Genomic DNA, 26890 nt, shown 5'->3' with positions numbered 1-26890 from the left:
TACAGTCATTGCAATCAGTGATGAATTGCTGGAAACAATGAAGATCTAGGGGTCTGTTTGGGAAACACAATGGAGAAGAAGGCGTGTTTCCCTTTCATGATGATGCATGTGTTGCTTGAACTGTTCCCACAGTGAAGGATGACAACTATTTGGCTCTCACTGTGTTCTCCAATTTTACAATATTTAATGTTCTTGAACTGTCAGTTTCAATTAGGAAAGAATAACTGAGTTTCCCCGGTCAACGTTTAAAGCAAAGCTTTTTTCTCATTGGTCAGATAGCCTGGGAGAGCTTGAACATCTAGTGCTTTAAATAATTCATAGTTACCACTGGCCCAAGTAAGGGGGCAGCTTTTCGCAAATTTCTTTGATGATCTGTCGTTTAGCATGTGGGGCTCGGTAGGCTTTAAGTGAATGGCCTCAATTTTTCCTTTCTTTTTATCCTTTTATGGGGCTAAAAGGTGGAAGGACCTTAGAGTTTACCTAGTCTAATGGGCACATCTAAGGAAAAAGAGCACCAGCCTTGCAGTCCTAAGAAACAAAGCTCCTTCAATTCAATCCTCTCAGCATCCTGGCTTGTCCTCCCAAACTTGCCCATCTGTAGTCACAGGGGAATATCTAGTCTTCCTTGTTGCTAATACCACACTCAACCCTTGACTCCATCCTCTCCTCTTGCTTTCATAATTGTTTTTCATCAATTATCCCCTCTTCCTTATGTATCTCCTTTCAATATCTTCTTGTGTCTAATAGATTCCTCTACTCTGCCTACAAATATATAAACAGCCTTACCTCAAAAGAAAAAAGTACTAGAAACCTTCCCTATTCTCTTCTGCTCTGTCAAACTATAATCCTACCTCTTCTCTTCTTTCATCTGCAAAACTCCCAGAAGGGACAGTCTACATTGCTTGCCTCCATTGTTTCATCCCCTGTTCCCTTCACAATATCTTTCAACGTACCAGCCATCATGCTACCACCTTTGGAAAAAGTCCTCGAGATCACTAACAATCTCTTGATTGAGAAATCAAAAGTCCCTTCCCTAGTCTCATTCTGACCACTATCTCCAGAAGGAGAACTAGCTCTTGGGTACTGTCTCCTTCCAGTTTCAGGTGCTTAGTTCTTCTACCTTTTGAGTCATTCCTTTCTGTCTGTCCTGTTGGACCCTCACCCTCCTATGACCCTTCCAATAAAGTTTTTTCTGAAGGTTCTGTCCTAATCTTTCTCCGTTGGCAAGCTCACTTCCTCCCTGGGGTTCCAATGATTATTTCTAGGATGGAAGCAGTGATTAATAGAGCGCTGCATTTGTTATCAAAAAACACATATTCAAGTTCCAGCGGTGTGACTTACTACTCATGTGACTTAAGTCACAAACTCCCTGGGTCTTAGATTCTCATTTGTAAAGTGACTGGGCTAGATTATATGAACCATTACAATCCTTTCAGTATTATGCCATAATTTTCAAATCATTTCTCTAGCCTCTGTTTCTCCCCAGACCTCCTGTGCTTGTAACTATCTGCGGGATAGTTCCACGTGGCTGTCCTGCCAACTTCTCCAACTCAACCTATTTAAAATTGAACTCACCATCTTTTTTCCAACCCTGCCTCCTTCAACTCCTTCATTTCTGTTCACTAAGCCATCCCTCCCAGATACGCAAACAAATAATCTTGGAGAACTGTTTGACTCTTCCTTCTTGCTCACCCCATACATATAATCAGGGGCCAAATTCACATTGCCTTTGTATGTATCCCTGCCTCTCCTCTAGAGTTTGAGTCCATACCTTTTCTTGTCTGTACTATCGTAATGTCCTCTTAACTGATCTTTATTCTTCCAGTCTGCCCCATCTCTATTCCATCCCTCACACTGACTCAATGGTCTTTTCAGATGAATTACTTATATCATATTATTCCACTAACTAAAAACATTTAAGTACTCCCCATCAAATGAATCCTGACCTTAGCTTTGGAGTTTGCCTCAAGCTTACCTATCTGAGTTTAGTGTGTTCTAATCTCCTTCACATACTCTATGTCTGGCCAAATGAGACTGAAGTAACTTGTTTCTTGTTTGCTCTCTTACTCTCCTATCTCTGGACCCTAAGGCCCATCATCCCCTTCTCTTTAGTGAAGGCCTCCTAACTGTCTGGTGATGTTTCTCCAAGGCCTAGTTCAGAGATGACTGCTGTGCCTTGTCCCCTGATCTCCCCAGGCCACATTTCCCTTAGGGTGTTCCTGAATCTCTACTTTGCCTTTCTCTTGCCCACCTTTGAGTACATAATATATATTTCATAGGATATAGAACATATATTTACTATATGCTACATTTATTATATATTATATTATAGTTATGGTTGTTTGTGTAATTGTGGTTGCCACCAATGGATTATAAAATGCTTGAGAGAAAAACCAGTGTCATGTCATCCCCATGTAAGCAGAGCCAGGCACTGTACCTTCCTTACACTAGGCTTTAATAACTGTTGAATGAATGATTTTCCTCATTCAAGCTTCAGTTTCCTCCCCAGGAAAATGAGGGGGTAGGACAAGATCATTTCTAAAGAACTAATCTAGCTCTAACCTTCTAAGATTCCTTGAAGACGGTCATTTCAGAGACTTCCTCGAATTACTACTATTAATGACAATAAAAATAATACTTCCTATGATATGGTGCTTTTAGGTTATAAAATGCTTTACATACACCAATGATGCCATTGGATCCTTTCACCAACCCTGTAGTCATTACCTCTGGTTCATAAAGAAGCTGCCAAGGTGGAAGATTCATCACCAGGGCCTAACCTGCTTGTTTACTGATGAGGAACCCAGGCCCCCGGTGCTCTTTCTGCCACATCATAGTGCAGTTTTCTTTCTTTAGTCTTTCTTCTTTCCAACATCATCTCATATTTGTTAATTTGTTAAGTAACTTGCCCAGGGTCACACAGCTAGGAAGTGTTAAGGGTCTGAGACCAGATTTGAACTCAGATCCTCCTAACTTCAGGGCTGGTGCTCTATCTACTGCACCACCGAGCTGCCCCTGCCCAAAGTCTTTTGAGACAACCAGCATATTGTACACACTTATGTTCCCAGTAAGAAGAAGGTTATCATCAATAAAGTATGCCTTTGATGGTTTGAAACTCTCCTTTGCAGACATTCTTCTTTCCCGTATCTTTCTGATTTCTCTATTTTCTCTTCTATATTAAAACCTCAAAACCATGGAGGGTCTAATAAGCTCATTCCTAATTGACTGCTAATGAATGAAAATATCTTAAAGTGCTATTGACTTCCTAGAGATTCCTAAAAAATAACAACAACAACAACAACAACAACAACAACAAACAACAAAAACTCAGGACAACCAGAGAAAGAGAGACAGAGACAGACACTCAGAGACAGAGACAGAGCAGGTTCTCCCTCTTCACTTCCGCCCTGGCTCCCTTCCTCATCTTCTCGAGGAAGTTGTTTTCAAGCCCAGTTCATTCTAGTGCCTTCCTCTCTTGGTTATTTCCTCCATATCCTATCCTGGTTATAACTTGTTTATAAATATGAATCCGCTTGTCTTCCCCATTAGATTATGAATTCCTTGAGGGTAAGGGCTCCTGTCTTTTGCCTCTTTTGACTCTCTAGCACGTGGCTTAATGCCCAGCACATGGTAGATGATTAAGAAATGTTGTTCAGATGACAATTAACAAAGAATGAGAGACAGTGACAGAGCCAGAGAGGTAAAGTCAGAGACAGAAAGAGAAAAGGGATTGGGAAGAAGGGAGCGAAAGAAGGAAGAAAAAGAGGATGACAAACCTGGCAATCCTGTAAATTACATGCAGGATTCCCTATGTGCCACGGGGTCATCAAGTCAAGATGGAAGCCACTCAGAGATCATCTTGGTAAGGAAAGTGAAGTCCAAGATTGTGAAGTGCTTTGTGCAAGTGAGTAACGGGAGCAGTCTCAGAAGCAGAAGGAGAGCTAGTTGTTTAGGAACCTGATTTGGTTTGGTTTCATGTTTAATAGCAGAAGAAGCTGTGGACTTTAAACCAAACTAAGTTATATAATCCTGAACAACTCACTTGCCTTTGCTCAGTTTACCCATCAGGAAAATGAGGAGGTTAATACCTATACAATCTACTTGACAAAGCTGTTGTGGAAGAAAGTGTTTTGTGCTATTGAAATGCAAATCAATACCTTGGGAAAATTCCCCAATAGTCCTATGTGGTGCCCTGGCCAAAGAAACTAGACCTGAAACAATTTCATGGCCTTGGTAAAAAGTATCTGCAATCCACAGGCTCCAAAGTGATCCCCCAATATCCAGTCACCAGGAGATCTGAAAGCTCTTTGTTTGGATTCAATGGTAGCATTCATCTCAGTATCCCAGATGACAATAAAACTCAACAGTCTACAGAAGAATGGGAGAAGAGCTGTCCCACCCAGTGCTATCAGGGGCAAGGCTTAGGGTCTCAGGTGTCCAGCTGATTTAACAAAGAATTTGTTTCACGGGGCTTTCTCCTACAGTACTTCTGACAACCACCCCAGAACAGCACAAGCAAAAAGAGGGGCCAAACACAAGCAGGAATCGAGGAACTGGGAAGTCTTTGAGGAAGAGACTATTGCCTTTAAATATCAGAAAACCACTTGTGAGCAAGTGAAATTTATCTAGTTCTGCATGGCTTTCATCAGGAAGAACTTAAAGTCATGAATAGAAATTATAAGGAGGAAAAAAATGTTAATAAAAATTGAAAAAAAAATGAGAAAGAGAAAGCATAAGGAGGTGGACTTTAGGGCACTATAACAAAGAACTTCCTGAGGTGCCCCCAAGGGTTAGTGAGAGTGTGACTCAAGGCTTCCAGGCAGAGACAACAGAACCACCTATCAGGGGTGGGCTGTATCTCTGCAGCAACTGACAGGGCCTGGCACTGAAATGCCCTTGAAAAATCCTCACTGAATTAGCAAGTTTTTTTTTTTTTTTAAATAAGAGTTAGCATAGAGAATCATTCAGGTCCCTATCAACTCTGGGATTTCATGAGACTAGGAAAAAGAGCACAGATTCTCACTTAGTTGATGCGGATCAATTGGTAATCTGATGTTATGGAAAGAACTCTGGACCTGAGGCGCGAGATTTCCGTTATGAGACACTGGGCAAAGCATTTACCTTCTATATAGATTAAGTAACCTTATGTATTAAGTAACACAGTTTTCCAGTCCTGGATCTCTTTGGACTTTTTGGCTGTGGGCTCTTCTCAGAATGTTTTTAAATGATGGGAGGAGATGATGGTTTGTTTCAGTTAAGAGTTCAGTGAAAATACATATAGATTATTTTCTACTTTTAAGTTCATAGAAACCCTGAAATCTAGCTATGAATTTGTTAAAACTAATTCAAATCCCCCAAAAGTGATATTTCCTAAATAGTAACAAATCAACAACAACGTAATATAGCTTTTGAGGTTTGGGAGAACCGATCCATGCTTTCTATAGGGACCTGCTCTGTTACTTATAGTCCACTCTAACATTAAGGGAACTCTCCCAAGTCACAGGCCTAGAATCAATACTTGAACCTATTTCTTCTTGCCTCCCAAGAAGATCTCTGACTATGGACTTCACATCATGTAAAGAAATGCCAGAGATTAAAACCCTTAGGACATAGGATGCCAGAGCTGGAAAGCACCTTACAAAATGGAACCCAGACCACCAAAGCTGGACAAGTCTTTAGAACATAGAACACAGCATGTTTAAACTGGAAGAGATATTAAAGATCATTTAACCCAAGCCTTTCTTGATTAATGGTACCTGCAAAGTGACTCAGATGACCTTGGGCATTAATTCTGGTCAGATGCTTTAATCCTATCCCTTTGCTTTCTTTCTTTTTTTTTTTTTTATTAAAGCTTTTTATGTTCAAAACATATGCATGGATAATTTTCACTTTGCAGCCTTGTGTTCCAAATTTTTTTCCCTCCTTTCCCCAACCCCTCCCCTAGATAGCACACAATCCAATATATGTTAAACATGCAGTCCTTCTATTCATATTTCCACAATTATCATGGTGTACAAGAAAAATCAGATGAAAAAGAAAAAATGAGAAAGTAAACAAAATGTAAATAAACAACAACAAAAAGAATAAGAATACTATGTTGTGATCTACCCTCAGTTTCCACAGTCTCTCTTTGGTTGAGGATGGCTCTCTTCATCACAAGATCATGGGAACTGGCCTGAATTATCTCATTATTGAAGAGATCCACATACATCAGAATTGATCATCGGATAATCTTATTTTTGTCCTGTACAATGATTTCCTGGTTCTGCTCACTTCACTAAGCATCAGTTCCTATAAGTCTCTTCAGGCCCCCCCGGAAATCATCCTGCTGATCATTTCTTACAGAATAAGAATATTCCATAACATTCATATACCACAATTTATTCAGCCATTCTCTAACTGATGGACATCCACTCTGTTTCCAGTTCCTTGCCACCACAAAAAGGACTGCTACAAACATTTTACACATGAGAGTGCCTTTCCCTCCTATCCCCTTGCTTTCTGTGGTCATCATGCTATTTTTTTTTTCAAATTATTTGAAAGCATAGAGAGGATTCGATCATAAAGCCTTTCTTTCTACATTTTTATCCTAAACATGAATACAAATGGACTTTAGTTGTTTTTCTTTTCTTCTAAATACAAAAGAGAGGAATATGATGTCATTGGAATTGAGACTAACTGGCAGAGATATCTGCCTTTAGACTATCAGTTTTATTTTTACAGGCGTTGTCTAGAGTTGTGATGGCAGCAACATTTCCCCTGCAGCTGCAAAATTCTTCCCTGATGAAAGCCCATCTCACTGAGGGTTCACAGAGACCCTCAGAGCCACTGCCAAATGGTGCTTGAGCCTCTCTGGGAAACATGAGAAAAACGTGGACTGCTACAACTCCCAGTGAGAAAATCTTTAGGCTCTTCTCGGGGCAAGAAAATCATGTTTGTTTGCTAAAAAAAAAAAAAAATCATCAGAACCACAAAGGACCCTGGATGGGATTTATTTCAATCTTGATATGAAGAAACTGAGACCCACAGATAAGTGTCTTGTTCAAGATGGCACAGTTAGTGGCCAGACCAGAATTTCAGCCCAAGTCTCTTTCCACCTTTCCACCTATACCATGCTAATCCCACACTCCATTGTCTTGAGGGAACTTTATTTTGAGCTTTCCAGTGGCTTACAACATCACGTTTTGCATTCCCTTGACTCTGAGGAGTACAAGTCCAAACTTGTTTCTTGATATCTAAAATGAGGAAACTGGACTAGATAATCTTAAGACTTAGACATTTCTGATCATAAGAAAACTAATAAGAACATCCGACTTCAACAAGATTTAGCAGAATTTGCTTCTCACTTTGCAGGAAATGAGATTAACATATTCCATGATGGCAATGAGCAGATTGAGAAAGAATGAGAACCTAGGACATCATTGAGACATCAAATTTCAGAGACCGTCGGTGACTATCTGATCCAAGCCCTGCCCAAAAAAGAAATTCTTCTCCAAAGAGTTCAACCCTAAGTCAACCAGATCCAGCTTAAAGAGCTATTGCTGAAGTTGAACTCACTGGTCCTGAAAGCATCCCATTACAGCTTTGGATAGCTCTAAGTATGAAGGAGAAGAAAGAAATGGAGTCGCCTCGGTTTCCGTTTCTAATTCCAGGCCTTTTCTCTTTCCTCTCCTGCCCCTGGCAGGGAGAACCTTTGAAAGAAGACAACATATGCATTTGAAAATACTCACAGAGAAGTTGGAAAAATGAATTTGATAAATATCAGGGCTAGAAAGAGACAGCAAAGTGCAGAAAGGACTCAGAGTTTCTACTCTTTTCATCTTTGAGAAATTCTGAAGAGACATTTCCTCTTAGAACTGGATTGAACAGTTTATGCTATGGAGACAGCTTTCTAAAAATGATTTTTGAAAGACCTTGAACTGAATGGTGGGAATGCATTTCTGAGTTGACCATCCTCTGTGGGTTGGATCTACTGTGTGGTACAACACACTAGTTTACAACCATCCACACTTTCACTCCTCAATCTACTTGAATCATTACCTTTTTAATTCTCATGTTGGATTCTAAGGTAATCAAGGAGAAGATTTCCTTATCTCCCTTGCAATTCAATTAATTCTAAGTTCAAATTCAATTCACAGCAATAATTAGAGAAAAATTCCTTTTCTAAAAACAGGAACTTCTGTCAGATTAACTGAGACTTAGCTCATTTCTGATATTCTTGCATCTCTAGTCAACTGGAGATGGAGCGGAAAAACTTCTTGTTGCCCACTGCCACTTCCTAACTCTACAGCCATAAATTGGCAACCTCTCCTCTGAAGTTCACATGATTCAAATTTTCCATTCTATTCAAAACATAGTAGTTCCCATGTTCCAGATCCCACTCATTCTCCCTCCTTTCTTGAGGAATTCAGCCCCTGGTTCACAGCCTTCCTCTCCTTCCTAATCCCTGCCTTTATACTAGGAGACTTCAATATTTAAGTTAATATATCCTCAAATTTTCTGATCTCCCAATTGCTCATTCTCCTTAAAACTAGGTTGTGTGGTGAATAAGGTGCCAGAGATTAGTCAAGGAGATCTGAATTTTAATTCTGCTTTAGACACTTACTAGTTTGTGATCCTGACAATGCATTTGATCTCTTAACCTCACTTTCTGCATCTGTAAAACCAAACAGCCTAACTTTATAGGATTGTTGTAAAGATCCAGTGAAATGCATGTATGTTTGTGTGTGTGTGTGTGTGTGTGTGTGTGTGTGTGTGTGTGTGCTTTGTCAACCATAAAGCAAGATATAAATGTGCACTTTATTGCTAGGGTTAATACTACCATCGTTGCCACTACTGCTGCTGCTACTACTAGTAGTAGTAATACTTCTCCACACTATCCGAGCCACTCAGAAGGATGATCCCATTACCCATGTGTTCTACTTCTTTAATCAAGACCTCTATACTCCTCTGGCTCACTGTAACCTCCAGTCATTCTCTCTTTCTCCCTTTTCTAAAGCTATCCCTTGCTCTGATCAAGACCTTTAATCCTCCATCACTCATTTGTTTCTCAAATCATTCTCCCTACTCACTCTCCTCCCAGTCCCAACTCTACAATTAACCAATTCAACTCTATGCTGTCATCTACTATTGAATATCTTCCTCACCTTTCATTGCTGTTTGTCCCTTGGCAAATCTCGTCTCTGGAAAATCCCCGCCATCTAACCCCCTGTTCTTTTTGGTGTATTATTAAATAGGGCTAGAGGAATTCATAAAATTGTGCTAACAGTACACAACAAATTCACGTTACCTAACTTTAACTTGAGCTTCACCGTAGCAAAACAATCCTATTTTTCCTTAAGTGGTTTTCTAATTCATTCTAAATAGAGACTGTTAGAAACCTTCTCTTCTATCCTCAATCCTCCCTTATTTTCCTCTTCCCCTCTCTTAGTTAAAGATTTTGCATCCTACATGATAGAAAATAGAGATCATTCCCCATGAACTACTTCTGCTCCCCCTCTCTTCCCTGCAAAACCTCTCGACATTATCCCCCACTTCTTTTCCTTTCCCTTAGTCTCTGACAACAAAAGATTCCTTTCTCCCGGCCAAGCTACAACCTCTTCACATACTTTCGATCCTATTTTCCCTCAATTTTCCCTATAAATTGCCATCTTCATGGAATCACTCCTTTCTCTTGAATGTTCAACTTCTCCCTTCCTATTGGTTTCTTTCCTACTATCTTTCCTTCTCTCCATGCCTGGGATGCACTCCAGAATGATCTCTTCTTCCCAGAATCCCCTTCTTTCTTTAACAACAATATCAAGCACTTAATAAGAGACCTTTGAAGTGCTAGGGATACAAATACAAGCATATAGTTCCTTCTCCCACAGAATTTACGTTCTAATGGAAACAGGCAATCCATAAAAGAAAGCTTGAAGATTGAGTGGGGGGAGGGAGAGGGGAGGTGTCGGGGGTAACAAAGGTGCTTCTTTGAGGTCGTAGTGAAGAAAGTTTTTTGAGTTTAAAGTTCAGCCTGGGAGAGAAATAAGGACATAACCAGGCTCAGAAATTTCCTTAAAAATGGAAGTTCTAGAAGGAATTAACCAAGCAAAGGATGGGGCCCAAGGGCCTAATTAGCTTCTAGGGTAAGAAGGCTGATGTGATGACTTGATGGAAAAAGTCAGAAATGGATCCTGAAGAGGAATAAGCTTCAACGAGAACTTCAAATGCCATTTTCTATATGATTTCTTTTCTAATGCCATCAATTTCTGGCAGCCTCATGAGCAAATGATTTTCTATTAAGCTATTTTATCTTCATTTTTATTTATTCTATTGTAATATGCACACATGCACATGCAAATACATGTATACAAGTACACATATGTATATTCTTGTCTCCCTATTAAAATGACAGTTCCTCTTGAGCTAGGATTGTTTCATTCATTGTATTTTTATCACCAGTATCCAACGCTGTGCCTGGCAAGTAATAGACATGCAATAAATGTTTGTTGAGGGTCTGATTGATCATTTCCCCCTTTTTAATAAGCTTAATCAAGCATCAATGTTAATGATTATTTATTAGTATTTTTTTAAATACATGCATCAATGTATCACAGTGAAAAAGATCACAGGCAAAGATCTCTCTGAATATTGAATGTAAATGCTCATAGCTCTTCACCTCTGGAAACAGAGCCTCATCATTCACCTTTCTCAGGATAACAAAGTCTCTCCAGAATCCTCTAGTGATGAATTTACTATCCTGTAGTCTTTACAGCATAAGACTTAAAACTCAGGTATCTTAGGAATGTCTCTAATTAGTTCCCTCAGTCCCTCAAGAAAGAAATACCCAGTCATTTGTTGCCTCACAAAGTTTCTCTCCAACCATGACAGCTGACAGTTCAACTGCCTCCCTTCCAATATTTTTCCAATATTCCCTATGAAGATGCAGAAACAGTATCCATAGTAACTATCAGAAGGGCTATTGAATCTGGGCTTACAAAAGTAAGCTAAGAATATCAGAAATGGGCACATTACAGGAATACAAGGACCTCCTGCCCAAAATCAAAGGAACATCCTAAGTACCAAATGCTGTGAAAACAAAGGTCAGGACCGGAAGTCATGATGGAATTCCAGTCTTCACTTTGCTCCTAACTCATTGGATGATATCAAGCAATTCATGTACAAAGATTGTGTTTATTTTGCCTAAGAAAAATGTGAGACTTGGCTAAGATGATTTCTAAGGCCTGATGGCTCTAACTTTTTTTCCTATGTTTCTACAACAGGGGTTCTCAATCTGAGGATAGATTATTGAGGGGAAGAAGCTAAGCACATAAATTTTCATAGAAAAAAATCACATTTTTATTTTATTATCCTCTCACATAAAATTATCCTGTCCTAATTTTAAGGTACCTTCTAAGTCTTTGAATCTATGAAATACAGGATCCCATTGGCTGCAAAATCTATGAAATACAGGATCCCACTGGCTAAGAGAAGCTCATGCTTCCTTTCCTTGGATAGCTTCTGGATATTAACAGGACTTTAGAGTTGACATAAAAAGAACAAGGCAAAAAGTATAAATCTTAGAGGGAAAGATGAAAAAAAATTAAATTGGCTTTCAGAGAAAATAGATTAATTTAATAAAGAGACCCCCACACACACACTAAAAAAAAAAAAAAACAGGGCAGAAATTGAGGGAATTTCTTTAAGATACCATAAACAGAACTGGAAGGGAAGAGGAGAGAAAGTTTTATTTAAAAAAAAAATCATCGCAAACTATGTGATTTAGATCAAAACAACACTTGTTTATTCGTCTGTCAAATGGGGACAATAATATTTACTTTACCTAATCCCATTGCCTTGAGAAAACAAGTAAATTGCTTTGTAAAAAATTATAAATTTTAAATACAATTATTATTTTTTAAATAACAGTAATTCCATTGACATTAAGTTAGGTGAAAAGAACTAATTACTTCTTTTATTATTTTTTAAAACCTGGATCTTCGATTTCTGTCCAGGAAATTCACTTGACCTGAACTCCAGGTGTGTGTCAGAGAATGGACTTGAACTCAGGGCTTCCTGGCCAGGAGCTGTTCTCTATCTGAACTGATTTGGGGCTGATACAAGTGAGCAGCAGTCTGTGCCCTATCTGTCCCACAGTGCACAGATGAAAATACCCTCTCCGGGACCCAGAAGCCCACCTACTGTGCTGGGCTATGGTCCCCAAAGAAAGCCAGATGGCAAACTGGCTTCCCAGCCGGAAAGGGCTGCACCCCCTGGCCCAGGAGGTAGCTAGCTTCTCCTTCCTTTCCCTCTCTGCCTCCTCAGAGAAGCAGCTCCCACAGAAGACGCCAGGGCTCAGTATGAGTCAGCAGTGTCAAGCGGTGCGGAAGGGGACGTTGCCAAGCTTAAGACACTATGGTGACAGTTCAGCCAAATCATTACAGCACTCAAATTTCACCCAGCGGTCATGTTAACGATTAGATTCTGCTCTGCTTGAGTCATGATTGCAGAAAAGGCCGCAAATGGAACCCAGATTTAATTGCCAGCATTTGCTGGACCGCAGTTGTCCCTGGCAGCATCCTGACAAAAGCCCCAGCAGTGATCTGTTTTTATTTCCCGTGGAGGCTAAAGGAGCTGGGGTGTTGACGACCCCTTAGTTAACAATTTTTGAGAACTCCTGTAGATGATAAGGGGGTGTATCTCTGTACGTGTCTCCATTTAAGAGGCTTTTGAATGTGTAGGTACATCCACAGGGAGGGTCACAGGCTTAGAACTGAAAGTGACCTTGGAGGTCGGCTACATGAGCATGATCTACTTCCCTTATTTTTACAGATGAAGAAACTGAGAGCCACACATGAAATGACAGCCCCAAGGTCACAGAGATCCCAAGCAGCCCAACTGGAATTTGAACCCAAGTCCCAGAATCCCAGCATTTTAGAGTCCCAGGAGGCCCCACAGTCCAACCCCACCCAAAAAGGAATCCCCACGAGAGCACGTCCGCCAGTGACCACACAGCTCTCCAAGTCTTCGGCCCCGTGTGTCATGCATGTCTATTTCTATCTGTGTGTGAGCAAGCACACATACACACACATCCATATGTGTATATTTGAGTGTGTATACACACACGAATCGGTTTTAAGTGTATACTTGTGTATGTGAGGGCACGTTAGCATGTAATATATGCATGTAGCACTAGGCCCACGGTCAGTGTGTGTGGACAGGCTTGTGCACACGTACTGTGCATTTATCCCACCCCGTCTGTCTGCAAAGCCAGAGACTCCTTCATTTTGAGAGAATTCATCCAGACTGATCAGTGGCTTTCTGGTGATTTAGAGCCTGCTGGCTACACTGCTCCCACTGCTCTAAAACCCCAACAACAAAGAAAAAGCATCTTGCCATATATTTTCAGGGCTGCAAAATCATCCCTCAGGAATGGGGAAAGCTCCCATCATCAGCATGCAGAGGCCGGCAAGGGAGCCAATTCCAGGCTGCAGCAGGTAACTAGTCTGGGATGAAACCTTCATCAAATGGCTCCCGGGCCTGGCGCTTCCCTCTAATCTCCGCATTGAACTTTGGGTTAGAAGCTCTAAAAGGCCTACCCAGAAATCCCAGGTGTCACTGCCTACCCAGAAATCCCGGGTGTCACTGCCACCCAGCAAGGTCAAAGCAAACAGATTCTTCGAAGTTGCTGACCTACATAGAAGCCGGCCCCTCTTGGCACCCGGGGCTGTCCACGACAGCAAGGCCCAGCTACAGACACCAACTTTTCAGCTCTCAGCATGGAGCTCTGTGTGAGCATGGGCAGGGCCACGGGGCTGGTCCTTCAGCCACTGGCTCAGCAAAAGCCCGAAGGCCGCCTGGCGCCCACTGCCCACTTCCTCTGGCCCAAATCCCTGGTATGGGGCAGCAGCGACTGATCGGCTCCCAGCTTTTCCCTCCCTGTCAAAAAGAGGGCTGCCTTTGGCATGAACATTACAGCTGCATACGTGGAGATCTATATTATATATAGGTGTAGCCACATGCGCGTACACACACACACACACACACACACACACACATAGAGAATGGAGGCTCCGAGCTTCCGAACGGACAGTGTGTGCACCAGATCTCTTGTAAGTGCAGGTTCCTCCCAGGGGAAGGAGCGCCCGGGAACGTTGTCTCCCGCCGGCTCCGAGCAGGCTGCCGGGGGAGAGGGAGACCCTTCCCATCCACACCTTCAAGCCGGTAACTTTCCCACCCATGACCGGGGGCTGCCCATGCCAGCCTCCGCATTTAAGACAGATTCTTCGCCGTGCAAAGCTGCATCCGCGCTCTCCTCCCGGGGAAGGCGCAGCGGCGACCCGCCCTAGCGCAAACCGGGCCGGGGCGCCCGGGCCCGGGCCCGCGCCCCACTCCCGGCCCCGCGCCCCGCTCCCGGCCCCGCGCCCCAATCCTGCCCTCCCGCCGGCCTCCCGAGTTTAGCATATTATGACAGAACAGCCCGGCTCTCCGCAAATCGACATCGATTCCATCGCCTCCATCACACCAGAACGGGGGCAGGGTGGGGACCCCTCCTCACACATACACACAGGCACACACACACACACAGAGACACATACACACACACACACACACACTCACGCGCGCGCACACACCAGCCGATCGATCCAGACAGACCTTCCGAGGGCATGGGGAGTCCGGCCCCCCGGCCAGGAGGATGGGGAGGACAACGGGGGTGTTACCTTCGGTCACATAGCTGTGGTCTCGGAGGAAGCTGTGGTTAATTTTGCGCGCGTCCGCGTCCTCGCCCATTGACAGCAGGGCTCCTCAGCATGCCCAGCCGCAGTGGACGGAGTGAAGCAGTAGAGGTCGTCGCAAGAGCACCGGCCATGCTGCCTAGCAGCGGCGGGGGGCCGCCTGGGCTCCGGGGCGCAGCGGCAGCATCCTGAGGGCTGGTGCCGCAGCCCGGGCTGGGCTCGGGATGCACGTGCGGGGGAGGGAGCTCAGGAAAAAACCCGGAGGACAGGAAACGCCGCGGCGGCTGGGGGGGAGGGGGACAACCCGGGGCGAGGGGAGGCGCAGCCCGGGGCGGGGGGAGCCCGAGGTGGTCCGCGAGCGCCCGGGGCAGAAAGCCCGCAGCCCGGCCCCGCGCTTCCTCGAGCAGCCGGGCGGGGCTCGCCGGGGTCGGCCCGTGCCGGCCAGCTCCCACCGCCCTCAGCTGCCGGCGAAGCGCTCCCGGGCGACTGCAGCAAAGGGCGCTCGCGAGGCTGGGCTGGGCTCTGCTGCTCCGCCGCCGCCGCCGCCGCTCCCGCCGACACCAGTGCAGTCACACGCCCCTGCTGCATCCGCTCCGGCCCCTCCCAGCCCGCCTCCCGCCACCCACCCGAGCGCGCAGGGGCTGCACGGGCGCGAGTGAAAAATGAGACTGCAGGTAATTACGGAAAGTCGCCACCGCCGGGGGGAGGGGGCCGGGCGGCGGGGAGGCCGTCCGAATGGGGGGAGGAGAGCGCGGGGCCGAGAGGCTGGGGGGCTGGGCACCACAGGGGCGGGGGCAGCTGTGCCTCAGTTTCTCCCGGGCGTGGATGAGATCGGGGATCTCCAAGGCCCTGCAAGGCTCGGTTCCTCTTCCAGGATCCCCCACATCTGACATTGTGTGTCCTACGTCCTTTCCTGCTCATTCCGGCGGTCCATGTTCTGGATGCTTTCCTCCTCTGCCATCGTGGATCCCGGGGTGGCCCCTCGCCCCAAGACGCGCCCCAGGTGTTCCAGGGACTTCCCATCCCGGCATTCTAAGTTGACCTTTTTAATGTCTCTTTTGCAGCTTGCCACACAGGCTCTTCCCAATACTCTAGGGATCCATGAGTTATATTGTGCCCATTCTACAGATGAGATGATGAAGGCCAAGCGAGATGAAATGACTTGTCCATAACTAGGACTGGGGCTTCTGACTGAGTCTGGTTTTCTTTCCAGGGCACCGTACCAGGGCAGAGGGCCCTGGCAGGCCTCGTCTGGCAAGAGTCCCTAGCTTGGTTCCTAGACCATTGTGGATCAAAGGTCTGACATGGAAACAGAAACATATATGATTAGTCCAATACTCTCATTAAAGATGAGGAGATCGGTCCTGAAGTCAGGAGCACCTGATTTCAAATGGGACCTCAGACACTTAACACTTCTTAGGGTGTAACCCTGGGAAAGTCACTTAACCCCAATTGCCTCAGCAAAAAAAAAAAAAAAAAAAAAAAAAGATGAGGAAATGGGCCCGGATAGATTACTGATCTGAACCTCATTTCCTTTATTGACAGCTTTTGCTTGGTAAATGAAGTTTGAACTAGGCACTGGATAAAATCTCTGAGAAGGAATTGACCTTGCCCACTGAGCTCACGATGGCAGAGAGAAGTCTCTAATAGAGGTGTCAGGCATCTCGCTCCCACCCTGGGCAGTTCTACCTAGCAGGTTTATGACTGATAAAAATACTGTAGTCCAGATGAGGATGGGGAGTCACATATTATCATTTGCAGACAACACCAAGAAAAGAAGAGAATTTGTCAGATGATGTTTCGGAGACCCCCTACTCCAAATCTCATCTGGCTAGGATGATGGAGGGAGGGAAGGCGATGTAACAGAAATAAATGCAAAGTTCTTCTTCGGTCCAGGGAGCTAATTAGCAAATACAGGGCCAAGGAGCTGGACTAGAAAAGGACTGTCAAGTAAAAGATTTGGGCTTGGGGGTGGGGTGGGGGAATTGGTAAATTCTAAACCCGGTCTGGATCAACCGTGTCACAGAGAAAGGAAAACCTAACACAGACTCTTTGTTATTAAGGGTAGCTATCTGGGACAGAGCGGGGAGTGGGGGAGGGAGAAATCTAGGCAAGATAAAAACAAAAGATAGCAATAAAAATCTATTTTTCAAAGACAGAAACTGCCCAGAATGAGGGAGCTGAGACATTCTGTGCTGGTACTTCAATCACAGGTTCAACACCCCGCTAACTTCTGGGTACTGTCTTTTGGGAAGTAAGTTGCCAAATAAGCATGTCCAGAGTAGGGCCCCCAGCTAAGTCAGAGATAGGAGAAAAATTAGGAAGACGACTTCTGACTGCTATTAAGTTAGAGGGGTTAAGGGGCAGCTAGTTGGTGTAGTGGATAGAGCATCAGCACTGAAATCAGGAGGACCTGAGTTCAAATATGACCTCAGACAATTAACACTTAAGAAAGCTGTGTGACCCTGCACAAGTCACACAACAACAACAAAAGTTGAAGGGTTGTCATGTGGGGGCAAAAAAAAAAAAAAAGCACTTGTCCTGTTCCACTTGATCTCAAAGGGGAGAAAGAGAGATAATGAGCTGAGGTTTTGGAGAAGATTATTTAGGCTGGATCTAAGGATTGTAATAAATAATTAGCATGTATGCAGCATCTTTAGGTTTATGAAGCTTTACAAATATTGTCTCATTTGATTCTCAACAATAATTCTATAAGGTAAACTGAGGCAGGTAGAATTTAAATGACTTGCCCAGGGTCACACAACTAATAAGTGTCTGAGCTGGAATTTGAAATCAGGAATTCCTGACTCCAACGGCCCCACACTACCTCAAGGGACAGACAGCTTCTGCAGGGAGTGGGTTCTTGACCATTAAAGGTCTTCTGGTAGAAGCTAAATCACCATTCGTTGAAGATTGCGTCAACAAGAGGAGATGCCTGTTCAAAATTGGTTTCACCGTATGGCTTCGTTCTTCTGAACCTCAATTTCCAAATGGGACTACTGGTAGTCATACTGCCTACGTCCCAGGTCTGTTGTGAGGAAAGTGCTTTGTAATCTTTAATTAAGGTATATTGATAGTAAGACTACCTTTTGAAATTTCTGTTGAAACTACTACATGGAAATTTAATCCCCTTTTACTATATCTTTCATTGATTTTTTTTATTATTATTAAATGAATGTTTTCTTCATGCCTACAGTGTACTAAGCACTGGAATACTCATTAATTTTTCTTGCTCTATAGATCATGGCACTCATTTAGGCTTAGCACAATAAAAATAAAATAGTCATAATACTTAGAATTTAGAAACAGTTAGCCTCTATGATAAATTATGGTAAGCCTACTCTTAAAACAATTTATTTTTAAAAGGTTTTCTATCATATACCTAAGTAGAGATTGTGTTTTGAAATATTTTGATAACTGAGTTACAAAATAATCAATAACCTTTGTGATTCTTGTGTTCTATGTTAATGCATTTAAAAATGCTTCTGAGAAAGCACATAAGCTTTCCAAGATCTCTGAAGCATTTCTGACATCAAAAAGGTTAAGCACCCCCAGCTTTCAAGGTTCACTTGAAACAGATATTAGATTTTTGAATTAGTAGTTGCTAATATGTGTAGCCTTTAGAATTCCTTGTAATAATAATCCTTCTCCGTGCATTATCACTACTATAATTTCCTATGTGATTTAAGAAAGCAGTTTGAATCTCTAGGAACCCTGAATATTTCATAAAATCATCGATTCAAGTTGTTTTTGTTAAAAAGGAAACTCTTGAGGAGGGGACAGTGGATTTCCATGACCAAGTGTTATGATGATCAAAGATGCCGTTCAGTTTCTTGAGAAAACAGAGGGGAGGGAGCTGCAGCCTTGGAGTTCAAATCCCGGCTCCAAATACTTACTGGCTAGATCACCGTGAGAAAGTGAATTCATCGTTTTGACTTTGTTTCCTCATCTGTAAAATGGGGATAGAAAGGGCTCCAACTTCCTGAGTTATTGACAAAAATGACATAGTGTTTATTGGGTATTTGTAAAGAACTATATAAATGCTGGCAATCATTAATAATCACAATAACTGTAATGATAATATCCCTGATGCATATTCAGCCAGAGGCTACACCTCTGACCCAGTGCACCTCACTACCAGAGGGTTGTCTACAGATGATCTGTTTTGGCAACAGCCATACACTTCAATGCAATTCCCTACATACATATAAGCAACTATCATTTGGTGCTCTTAAGCAGATTCTTCTCTGGTACGTCCTTCATTGTTGGAAAGAGCATCTGCAATCCCTTCACTGAAGGGCAAACATTGTCCCATCCCATTTTCCTTCAGCATTTTGTTGGGCTCCTTCCTTTGTCCCTCTCACAAAGCCAAAGTACATTTCTGAAAGTAGAGGTTTACCCTTAGCCTCTCCTCCTTCAAAGGCCACTTTCCTCTAGAGGCAAACATATACTTTTCTTCCTGACATTTACCATTTTCCCCAAGATGACCCCTTTCTGCTTTTGTAGTTTTCTTAACCAATACTCCCATCCACTTTTTAATAGTCCAGCCGTCCGATTTGCTTGCTGCTCCTTCCAGGATGCTCCACCTCCCATTCTGAATCTTTGCATCTGTTGTCCTCCACACTTACAATGATCTTCTACTGAACCACTGCTTTTCAGAACCCCTAGTTTTCTTCAGGTTTCATCTCCAGTACAACCTTCTACATGAAACCTTTCCCAATCCCCCTTCAGTTTCCATGATTCCACTTGTATAAAGCAAGGGATCGTGTCTCGTCTAGATTTTGTATTCTTCCCAGTGTCTGGGAGAGAACCGTATGACAAAGTCTCCTGAATCGAATTCAGTGTCTAAGGCTCCACCACAGTCAAGCAGGCTAGGCTGTTCTTCTTCTCTCTTCCCTCACTATAGCACCATTGACTTGTATCTATTACAATATGATACAATGAAAAGCTTTCTATAGGCACAAGTCTTCCTTGTCACTATCCACATGTATAGTGTTAAGTTCGGGTTCTTTAAGTTGATCTGCACCATTTCTATTTGAATTTGATACCCTTGATCTAGTCCACCTACAACCTAAGCAGGAATCCACCCACAACAAGCCCAAAAAATGGTTCCCTAGTAATCAGGAACTCGTGATCCTCCACGTCATTCCACTCCATCTTTAGAGCTGTGATTGTTGGGGATTTATATTCTAGACATGGGATGAGCATGATAAAAATGTATCATAATGCCATGCACTCCTGGTTTTCCATGTAGTACTTTCCCCAGAGAAAGTGCCTAATGTTTGTTGAATTGAATTTCAATGGCTCATGAAAGATCCTTTTCAAGACTTGTTGGACCAGTGCACAATCAGCCATCTCGGTGATATTTTGATTTATTCCCAAGACCCAGCCCTGCATAGCTTGCACGTTCACAGAGTCCTGTGTTGCCTCTGGCGGGATAAGCGGAGAGCCAAGTTAGCAAAAAGAGCAAACTTCCAAACTGGGGGAGCCTGTAGAGCTCAGGCTGATAAGTGACAGTCCGAGAGAGGGGCTCTTTTAAGCCAAAGAATAGAATATTTATTCCATCCAATATAAATACAGTCTTTTTAGCCACTTCCAACTCTCTTCCCCCAAATAAAATTAGCGATTCTTGGGCATCACAAAGATTATCATCTCACAGCCTCGAGATCTGGTTCATATTCCACAGGTCTCCCTCACCCCACCTTTGCCAAAACTAGACATCACACCATTATCTCTACAGCTTCCAGTTCAGACTAGTGAAGGCAAATAAGAAGTTGGACATTCAAGTCGTCGTACTCTTGGCTACCCCCAAACCTCAAAGAATGGAAAGAACACAGTCCAAAAGACTCCACACACACACACATTGGGACACATACTTTAAACAGCAGATTTTGTACATCCATTCCCCTCGTTAAAGACACCTTCCTCCAGCTTTCACACCTGTGTACTCGGCCTGCCCTCCATTCAAGTTCCTGCGTCTGTTCCAAACACCTGACCCACCCTGTACTCTGGTGGAAACGGTTCCCAGAATACACCTCAGATAATTCTCACTCACCAAGAAACTCATGATACCGGCTTAAAAGAGTTGCCTAGGAAAAACTTACATGAACTGATGCTGAGTGAAATGAGCAGGACCAGGAGATCATTATATACTTCAGCAACAATATTATAGGATGATCAATTCTGATGGACTTGGCCATCTTCAACAATGAGATGAACCAAATCAGTTCCAATAGAGTGGTAATGAATGGAACCAGCTACACCCAGAGAAAGAACTCTGGGAGATGACTATGAACCACTACATGGAATTCCCAATCCCTCTATTTCTGTCCACCTGCATTTTTTATTTCCTTCACAGGCTAATTGTACACTATTTCACAGTTCGATTCTTTTTGTACAGCTAAAAAACTGTTTGGACATATATACATATATTGTATTTAATTTATACTTTAACATATTTAACATGTATTGGTCAACCTGCCATCTAGGGGAGAGAGTGGGGGAAGGAGGAGAAAAATTGGAACAAGAGGTTTGGCAGCTGTCAATGCTGTAAAATTACCCATGCATATAACTTGCAAATAAAAAGCTACAATAAAAAAATAATAATTTTGAAAACAATCTCTTATTAGCTAAAAAATAAAGCTGTAAATAACAAAGAAAGAAAGAAAGAAAGAAAGAAAGAAAGAAAGAAAGAAAGAAAGAAAGAAAGAAAGAAAGAAAGAAAGAAAGAAAGAAAGAAAGAAAGAAAGAAAGAAAGAAAGAAAGAAAGAAAGAAAGAAAGAAAAAGAAAGAAAGAAAGAAAGAGTTACCTACCCTGGGTCATAGAATCCTATAATTGTCAGAGACCTCCAGAAACCCCTTAATCCAGGGCTATCTGGCCTGAGGTTTTAATCCAGGGCTAGATTTCAGGGGTCTTAGAACATGGAAAAGAGAAAAGGCTCCATCTCAATTTCACTAAGCTCTAACTGAAATTTAACCCTGTTTTCAATTATTTAGGAACATGATTCTGAGAAGGGGGAGACAGATTCCACTCAACTCCACCAGAAGCATATATGACACCAGACACATGAAGAATCCGTGCTCTGGTCTACCTTCTCAAAGCAAGGCTCTCGTTTAGAATATAGGGCCTTATGAATGACCGTACAGACTCTTCAAATGATTCTTTTAAAGGCCCAAAATAAAATATATAGCATTACAAAGAGTATTAATCATAATGAAATACAATTATCAAAGTAGGTTTTTTCCTGAAAAGTTCACATGCCTCAAGAATCCATGATCTCCTCCCCTCAACTCCTGCAATAGAATCCTCCCACAGTGATCTTTCCTGTCTTTATTCCTCAGTGAGCTGTCCTTGAGCTTTCTTCCATTCATGGGTGAATTTAGCATCAGGGTTTAATTTCATTGGTAATATGTTGATTATAAATCCAGAGGAGATATTTTAAAAATAAAACAAATCAAGGAGATAATTCAATATGTTGTCTGATGCATTATGAGTTACAAAAATCTGGGTGTGATCCTCAGCTCTGTGGCTCATTAGCCATGGGAACAGGCAGATTTCTACTCTCTGAGCTTATAAAATGTGCCTATTCCTTATACTACTTAAACCACAGGATTCTGGTGAGAAAAAAACATGTTGCATAACATAAAGTTTTGTATTCATTCCCCAAATGTGAGCCATCATTCTTAGTCTTGCTAATTTGATAATGTTTCTGAAGCACTTGGAGCTACCAGAAACTGGGCAGGGGTGGGGAGAAGGGTGGATTATGGCGGAAGGATGGGAGACAAAATACTATTGCTGCATATAGTGTGACAGAGCAGAGAAACCCTTAGGGTTAGGGTTTTTTGCATGCTAGATGGCCTAAGTTGGTAGAATTCCTTAGTGAGCTCCCAATATGACAACACCAATTCTTTATCTTTGTCCTCCTTATGAGAGTCAACAGTAAATTTTTATACACAATTCTTTGCCAGGAGCCCTCCAGCTCTCTTAAACTGACACAACTTTTAAATCAGGGGACTTTACATATCCTACCTGTGAACTTTCAAAATCCACACTTGGCAAACAAACTGGATCATCTCCTGAGTAGATTCCTGTGGACATTTATGGCCATTTTCGGAAAGAAGTCTTTGGTACATTAACTACATTGACAAGGTTTCTTCCTCATGTGGGCTCTCTAGTGACTAGCATGAGGAGCTTTCTGGTCAAATGCTTCTCAGTGCCAAACATATTTCTAGGGATTTTTATGTAGTTTATGATGCATATACAATCTTATTACACTTATCACATTTAAGGGTTTGTTATTGTTCAGATGCGAGTTGAACCCCAAAAATCTTGAAGTCTGGACTTAACACCAAGGACTATAACAAAGAGCATAGACTTTGGTCCCTAAATGCAATTAGCTTCTCCTTTAACTCAGGAGATAAGACCCCTCTTTTTCACAGACATCAAAAGTTGAATCAAATAGAAGAGATATAGAAATATTAGAAATGGAAAAAATGGGAAAATGCTTTGAAAAGAACACTGGGTAGATAGAGAACCAGGCTTTGAGCTCCAATTTTAATACTTCCTAGGCTGTGCGATCTTGGCAAAATCTTAAGCTTAAGCTCTTTCTATGAACTTGTCTCATTAAGCAAGTAAGCAGATTAGATTGGATGGTTCCTCCAAGGTCCCTTCTAGGTTTATGTGATCTGAAGACCCTTTGGGTTGATGATATGGAACTTGTTGGGAGTGGGAAGGGAAAGGACAAGTGAAATGTGTATATGCAATCTGCTAAACACCCAGAAGCAAGTAGAATGTCATCAGCACTGGGACATTTAAGGAAGTAGGGCATCAACAATAATGTGGGCAAGGAGGTGCACTATAGTGCACCGAACGCCAGGCCTGGAATAAGGGAATCTTCTTAAATTCAAATCTGGTTTCAGATGCTCACTCGCTGCATGACCCTGGGTAAGATATTTAACCCTGTTTGCCTCAGTTTCCCCATCTATAAAAATGAGCTGGAGAATGAAATGGCCGAACACTTCGGTAGCTTTGTCAAGAAAACCCCAAATAGGATCAGGAAGAGTCAGACACAACCACTGACCAACACAAAACAGCCAAACTGTCCTTCTCCTGGTCCCTCTTACCTTGGCACGCCATGGCTTTGCACTGGATGTCCCCATCATCTGGAAGACACTGCCTGATCCTGTGTCAATCTCGCTGAATCCTTCTCTTCCACCAAAACACAGTTCAAGTATCACCATCGACCTGACGCCTTTCCTGATTCCCCCAGTTCCTAGTGTCCTCCGTTTCAAACTATCATAGATGTATATACCTTCTATTGCTGGTATCCATGCTGTGTGTACTTATAAATGTGTGTGTGCAGCTTTATTTCCATGTGTGTGCATCTATTTATACAAGTGTGTATGTGAGTATACATCTGTGTCTCCTTTGATGGAATATACGTTTCTTGAGATAGGGATTGTTTTATGTTTTTGTACACCCAGCACCCAGAACAGAGTAATGGCTTACTAGTTCTTAGTAGAGGATATACTGACTGAACTCGATGTTTTTAGGTGGTCTGTCTGTCTGATGGTCAGAAAATGTTAATTAAGTACCTTCTCTGTCCCCAGTACTGAGATAAACATCTGAGATGCAGAGAAAGCTGGAAAATCCTGCCCCTGAGAAGCATAGTCTAAAGGGAGGACTCAGAGGGGGGAAGAGAAAACACGTAAGAGCTAGGTGCAGACAAGTCATGGAGGCGATCAATTGGAAATGATTGATAGGAGGGAGGCACTAGAATTCAGGGAGACTGGGACAGACATCCAATGAAAGGTCAGGTTTAGCAGGGACTTGAAGGAAGCCAGGAAGCAGCCACAAAGAGAGCGAAATGAGCTTGATTTAGCAAGCTCTGAGGCTCAGGAAGGAGACGTTGCATTGTCTGCAGTTTTGAAGAAGTTTTCTTCTTCCTATGTCCTGTGCTGCCTTCTAGGAGGAAGTAGAACACTTTGTCTGGGAGTGTCCCTTTCGGGCATTTCGTGTCTGGCGTTCTCTCACTGGCCAGGGAGTCAGATTGCAGATAAAGAAAACAGGGTGATGATGGGCCTTCAGCAATAGCTTGCCTGGGATTAAAATAGCTGCCTGAGATTCTACCCCCTCGTTCAAAAGGGCTAGAGTTACTAGTTGTATGACTTTGATCAAGCGATTTAACCTCCGTGATCCTGTCTCCTCAGCTAAAAATGATCATAATAACATTTGCACTCATTAATATCTAGTTGAAGAGACAAAATTTTACATATATGTACACCAGAGGTATATGCATACAACCTCTCCCCCTCCCTCTCCCCCCACATGCACAAAAGGAAAGCAAAGCGTACTATCGTGGATGTAAAAACCAAAGGATGATACCAGGAAGGCAGCTATTCAGAAGAAGCCCTGCAGCCAGGAATGAGGGGAGACAGCTCCTGAACCTCCAAACCACATTGTGTTTAGGTAGAGAGGAAAGGTCACAGGCAGCAGGAAGACCTGCCAGATAAAAAGTGGTCATGTGGGGACCTGGAAATAGGGAAGACTCTTCTACTCCTCCCCCTCACCCCCACCCCCCCACACACACAGTTAAATCCAAATAATCAAATGTTTAACCTAGCCCCTATCACACATAGTCAGCACTGAGGACACAAAAGTGGAAAATGTTGTCACGGCCTTCAAGGATAGCTGCGGTCTCCGAGGAGGCTATGGCATGAATAAACCAGAAGGATCTTGCCAAGAAAGGGAGGACACACAGGAAAACAGCTTGTGCTCCCCACCTCCCCAAAGACTTGGGAGCTATGTCCACTCACTGGCATCCCTCATTCTTTGATCCTTCTAGGGGATGTAATTTCACTAGTGGGAGTGGCCCCTTCTCCAGTACAGATTGCAGTCCCCACCAAGGCATTAGTAGACCTTAATCAAGAGTTGATAGGCTCCTATTTCTCCCCCCATTGACCAGCTTTCTGGTAGAAGAGACTACAGAAGACATAATCCAATCTATTTATTTTACAGCTCATAAAACTGAGGGAGGAAAAGGGATCTCAGAGGCCATGAGCTCCAACCCTCTCATTGTACAACTGAGGAAACAGAGGCTTGATTAGCCTTAGGTCACAAAGGTAGAAAGCACAAAGTGCTTTGTGCACTGAGTCATATTGGTTCTAGAGTTATAATCAGGCAAATGAGCCTGAATTCTGCTTTAGATACTTATTAGTTTCACCTAGTTCAAGATACAAGACTTGATCAGCCTGCTCTTGGGATCCCTAACCCTAAAACCATTATCGAGCCAGTAATCAGTCTCTTCAGCCTGGTCAGACCTGTCAGTGCTTGGATTCTACCATAATGGTTTTCAATGCTTTTCCACTGAAGATTTCAGTGGAAATATAACCACTCTAGTGGGCTCTTCAGCAAACATCTGGTAAATTGAACTCAGCAGAACACTTGAGGCTGCTTAGAAGGTGGGAATGTTTCTAACTTGGAAGGCTACATAAGCTTTACATGGTCCATGTCCTCACAGATTAATGATAACCTTGCCCTTCGGGGAAGTTGAGATAAGCCCTCCAGCTTAGCCCACATCTGAAACAGTGATATTCAAGAAATAGTGAGTTCTGGAAGGCAGAGACAGAGAGGGATCAAACAAAATTATTTTCTCTAAATCTTAATGACATTTCACTCAGACGATCTCTGCTCCCCAAACCTGGCAGACCAGGAGTCTCCAACCATAGGAAAAGCTCTTTCAAAGGCAATTTGAAAACAAACAAAGAGGCCTGAGGAGCAGCAGCTAAAAAATTCTCTTTATCTTATCCCCAGATTATAAAATTGAACAGATTGGAGGAGGGGAGAAAGTCACTTAATGCCAGGTGATGTTTTAATTCTGTTCGCTCATTTTCTCTATTTTCAAAAACCTTGCCCATTCCATACTACTACATCGGTAGGAATAAAATCACTTAACCCTCCAAAGACTCAAGCATCCATTCAGATGGTCAACCAACAAGCATTGGCTAAGTACCGACAAGTGCCAGGATCATGTTCCTTCCCAGAGCTACAAAGTCTGTCTTTACAGTCTAAAGGAAAGAAAATGGACTGTCTTGTTTGAAGAAGACCAAGGCCAATGTCACTGTCTTAGAATTCATGGAGGGGAAGTGAAGTATACACGGTGTCATTTGTGCTATAC

General features: G+C 42.9%; 1 protein-coding gene and 1 long non-coding RNA gene across 6 annotated transcripts in view; one reads left to right on the top strand and one right to left on the bottom strand.

The window, feature by feature from the left end:
- The window catches only part of PPP2R2C (protein phosphatase 2 regulatory subunit Bgamma), a 302284-nt gene that overhangs the window by 180070 nt on the left and 95324 nt on the right, over positions 1-26890 (bottom strand). The window contains exon 1 of one of the 4 annotated variants that reach the window (XM_051965772.1): positions 14700-15089. The exons of 2 other annotated variants lie outside the window; for them this stretch is intronic. In XM_051965772.1, the coding sequence (XP_051821732.1) occupies positions 14700-14769 (70 nt within the window). In that variant the 5' untranslated portion in view covers positions 14770-15089. Of the gene's footprint in view, positions 1-14699; positions 15090-26890 lie in introns of those variants that run through there. One more of the 4 variants, XM_051965773.1, reaches the window with a different exon arrangement.
- LOC127540862 (uncharacterized) overlaps positions 15228-26890 on the top strand; it is a 79287-nt gene continuing 67624 nt past the window's right edge. For both annotated transcript variants that reach the window (XR_007948302.1, XR_007948301.1), the window contains exon 1: positions 15228-15388. This is a non-coding gene — a long non-coding RNA (uncharacterized LOC127540862). The remainder of the gene's footprint in view (positions 15389-26890) is intronic.

Source organism: Antechinus flavipes, chromosome 6 (assembly GCF_016432865.1).
Source record: "Antechinus flavipes isolate AdamAnt ecotype Samford, QLD, Australia chromosome 6, AdamAnt_v2, whole genome shotgun sequence".
NCBI lineage: Eukaryota > Metazoa > Chordata > Mammalia > Dasyuromorphia > Dasyuridae > Antechinus > Antechinus flavipes.
Note: the sequence above shows the minus strand (reverse complement) of the source record. Positions and strands in the feature narration are given on the sequence as shown.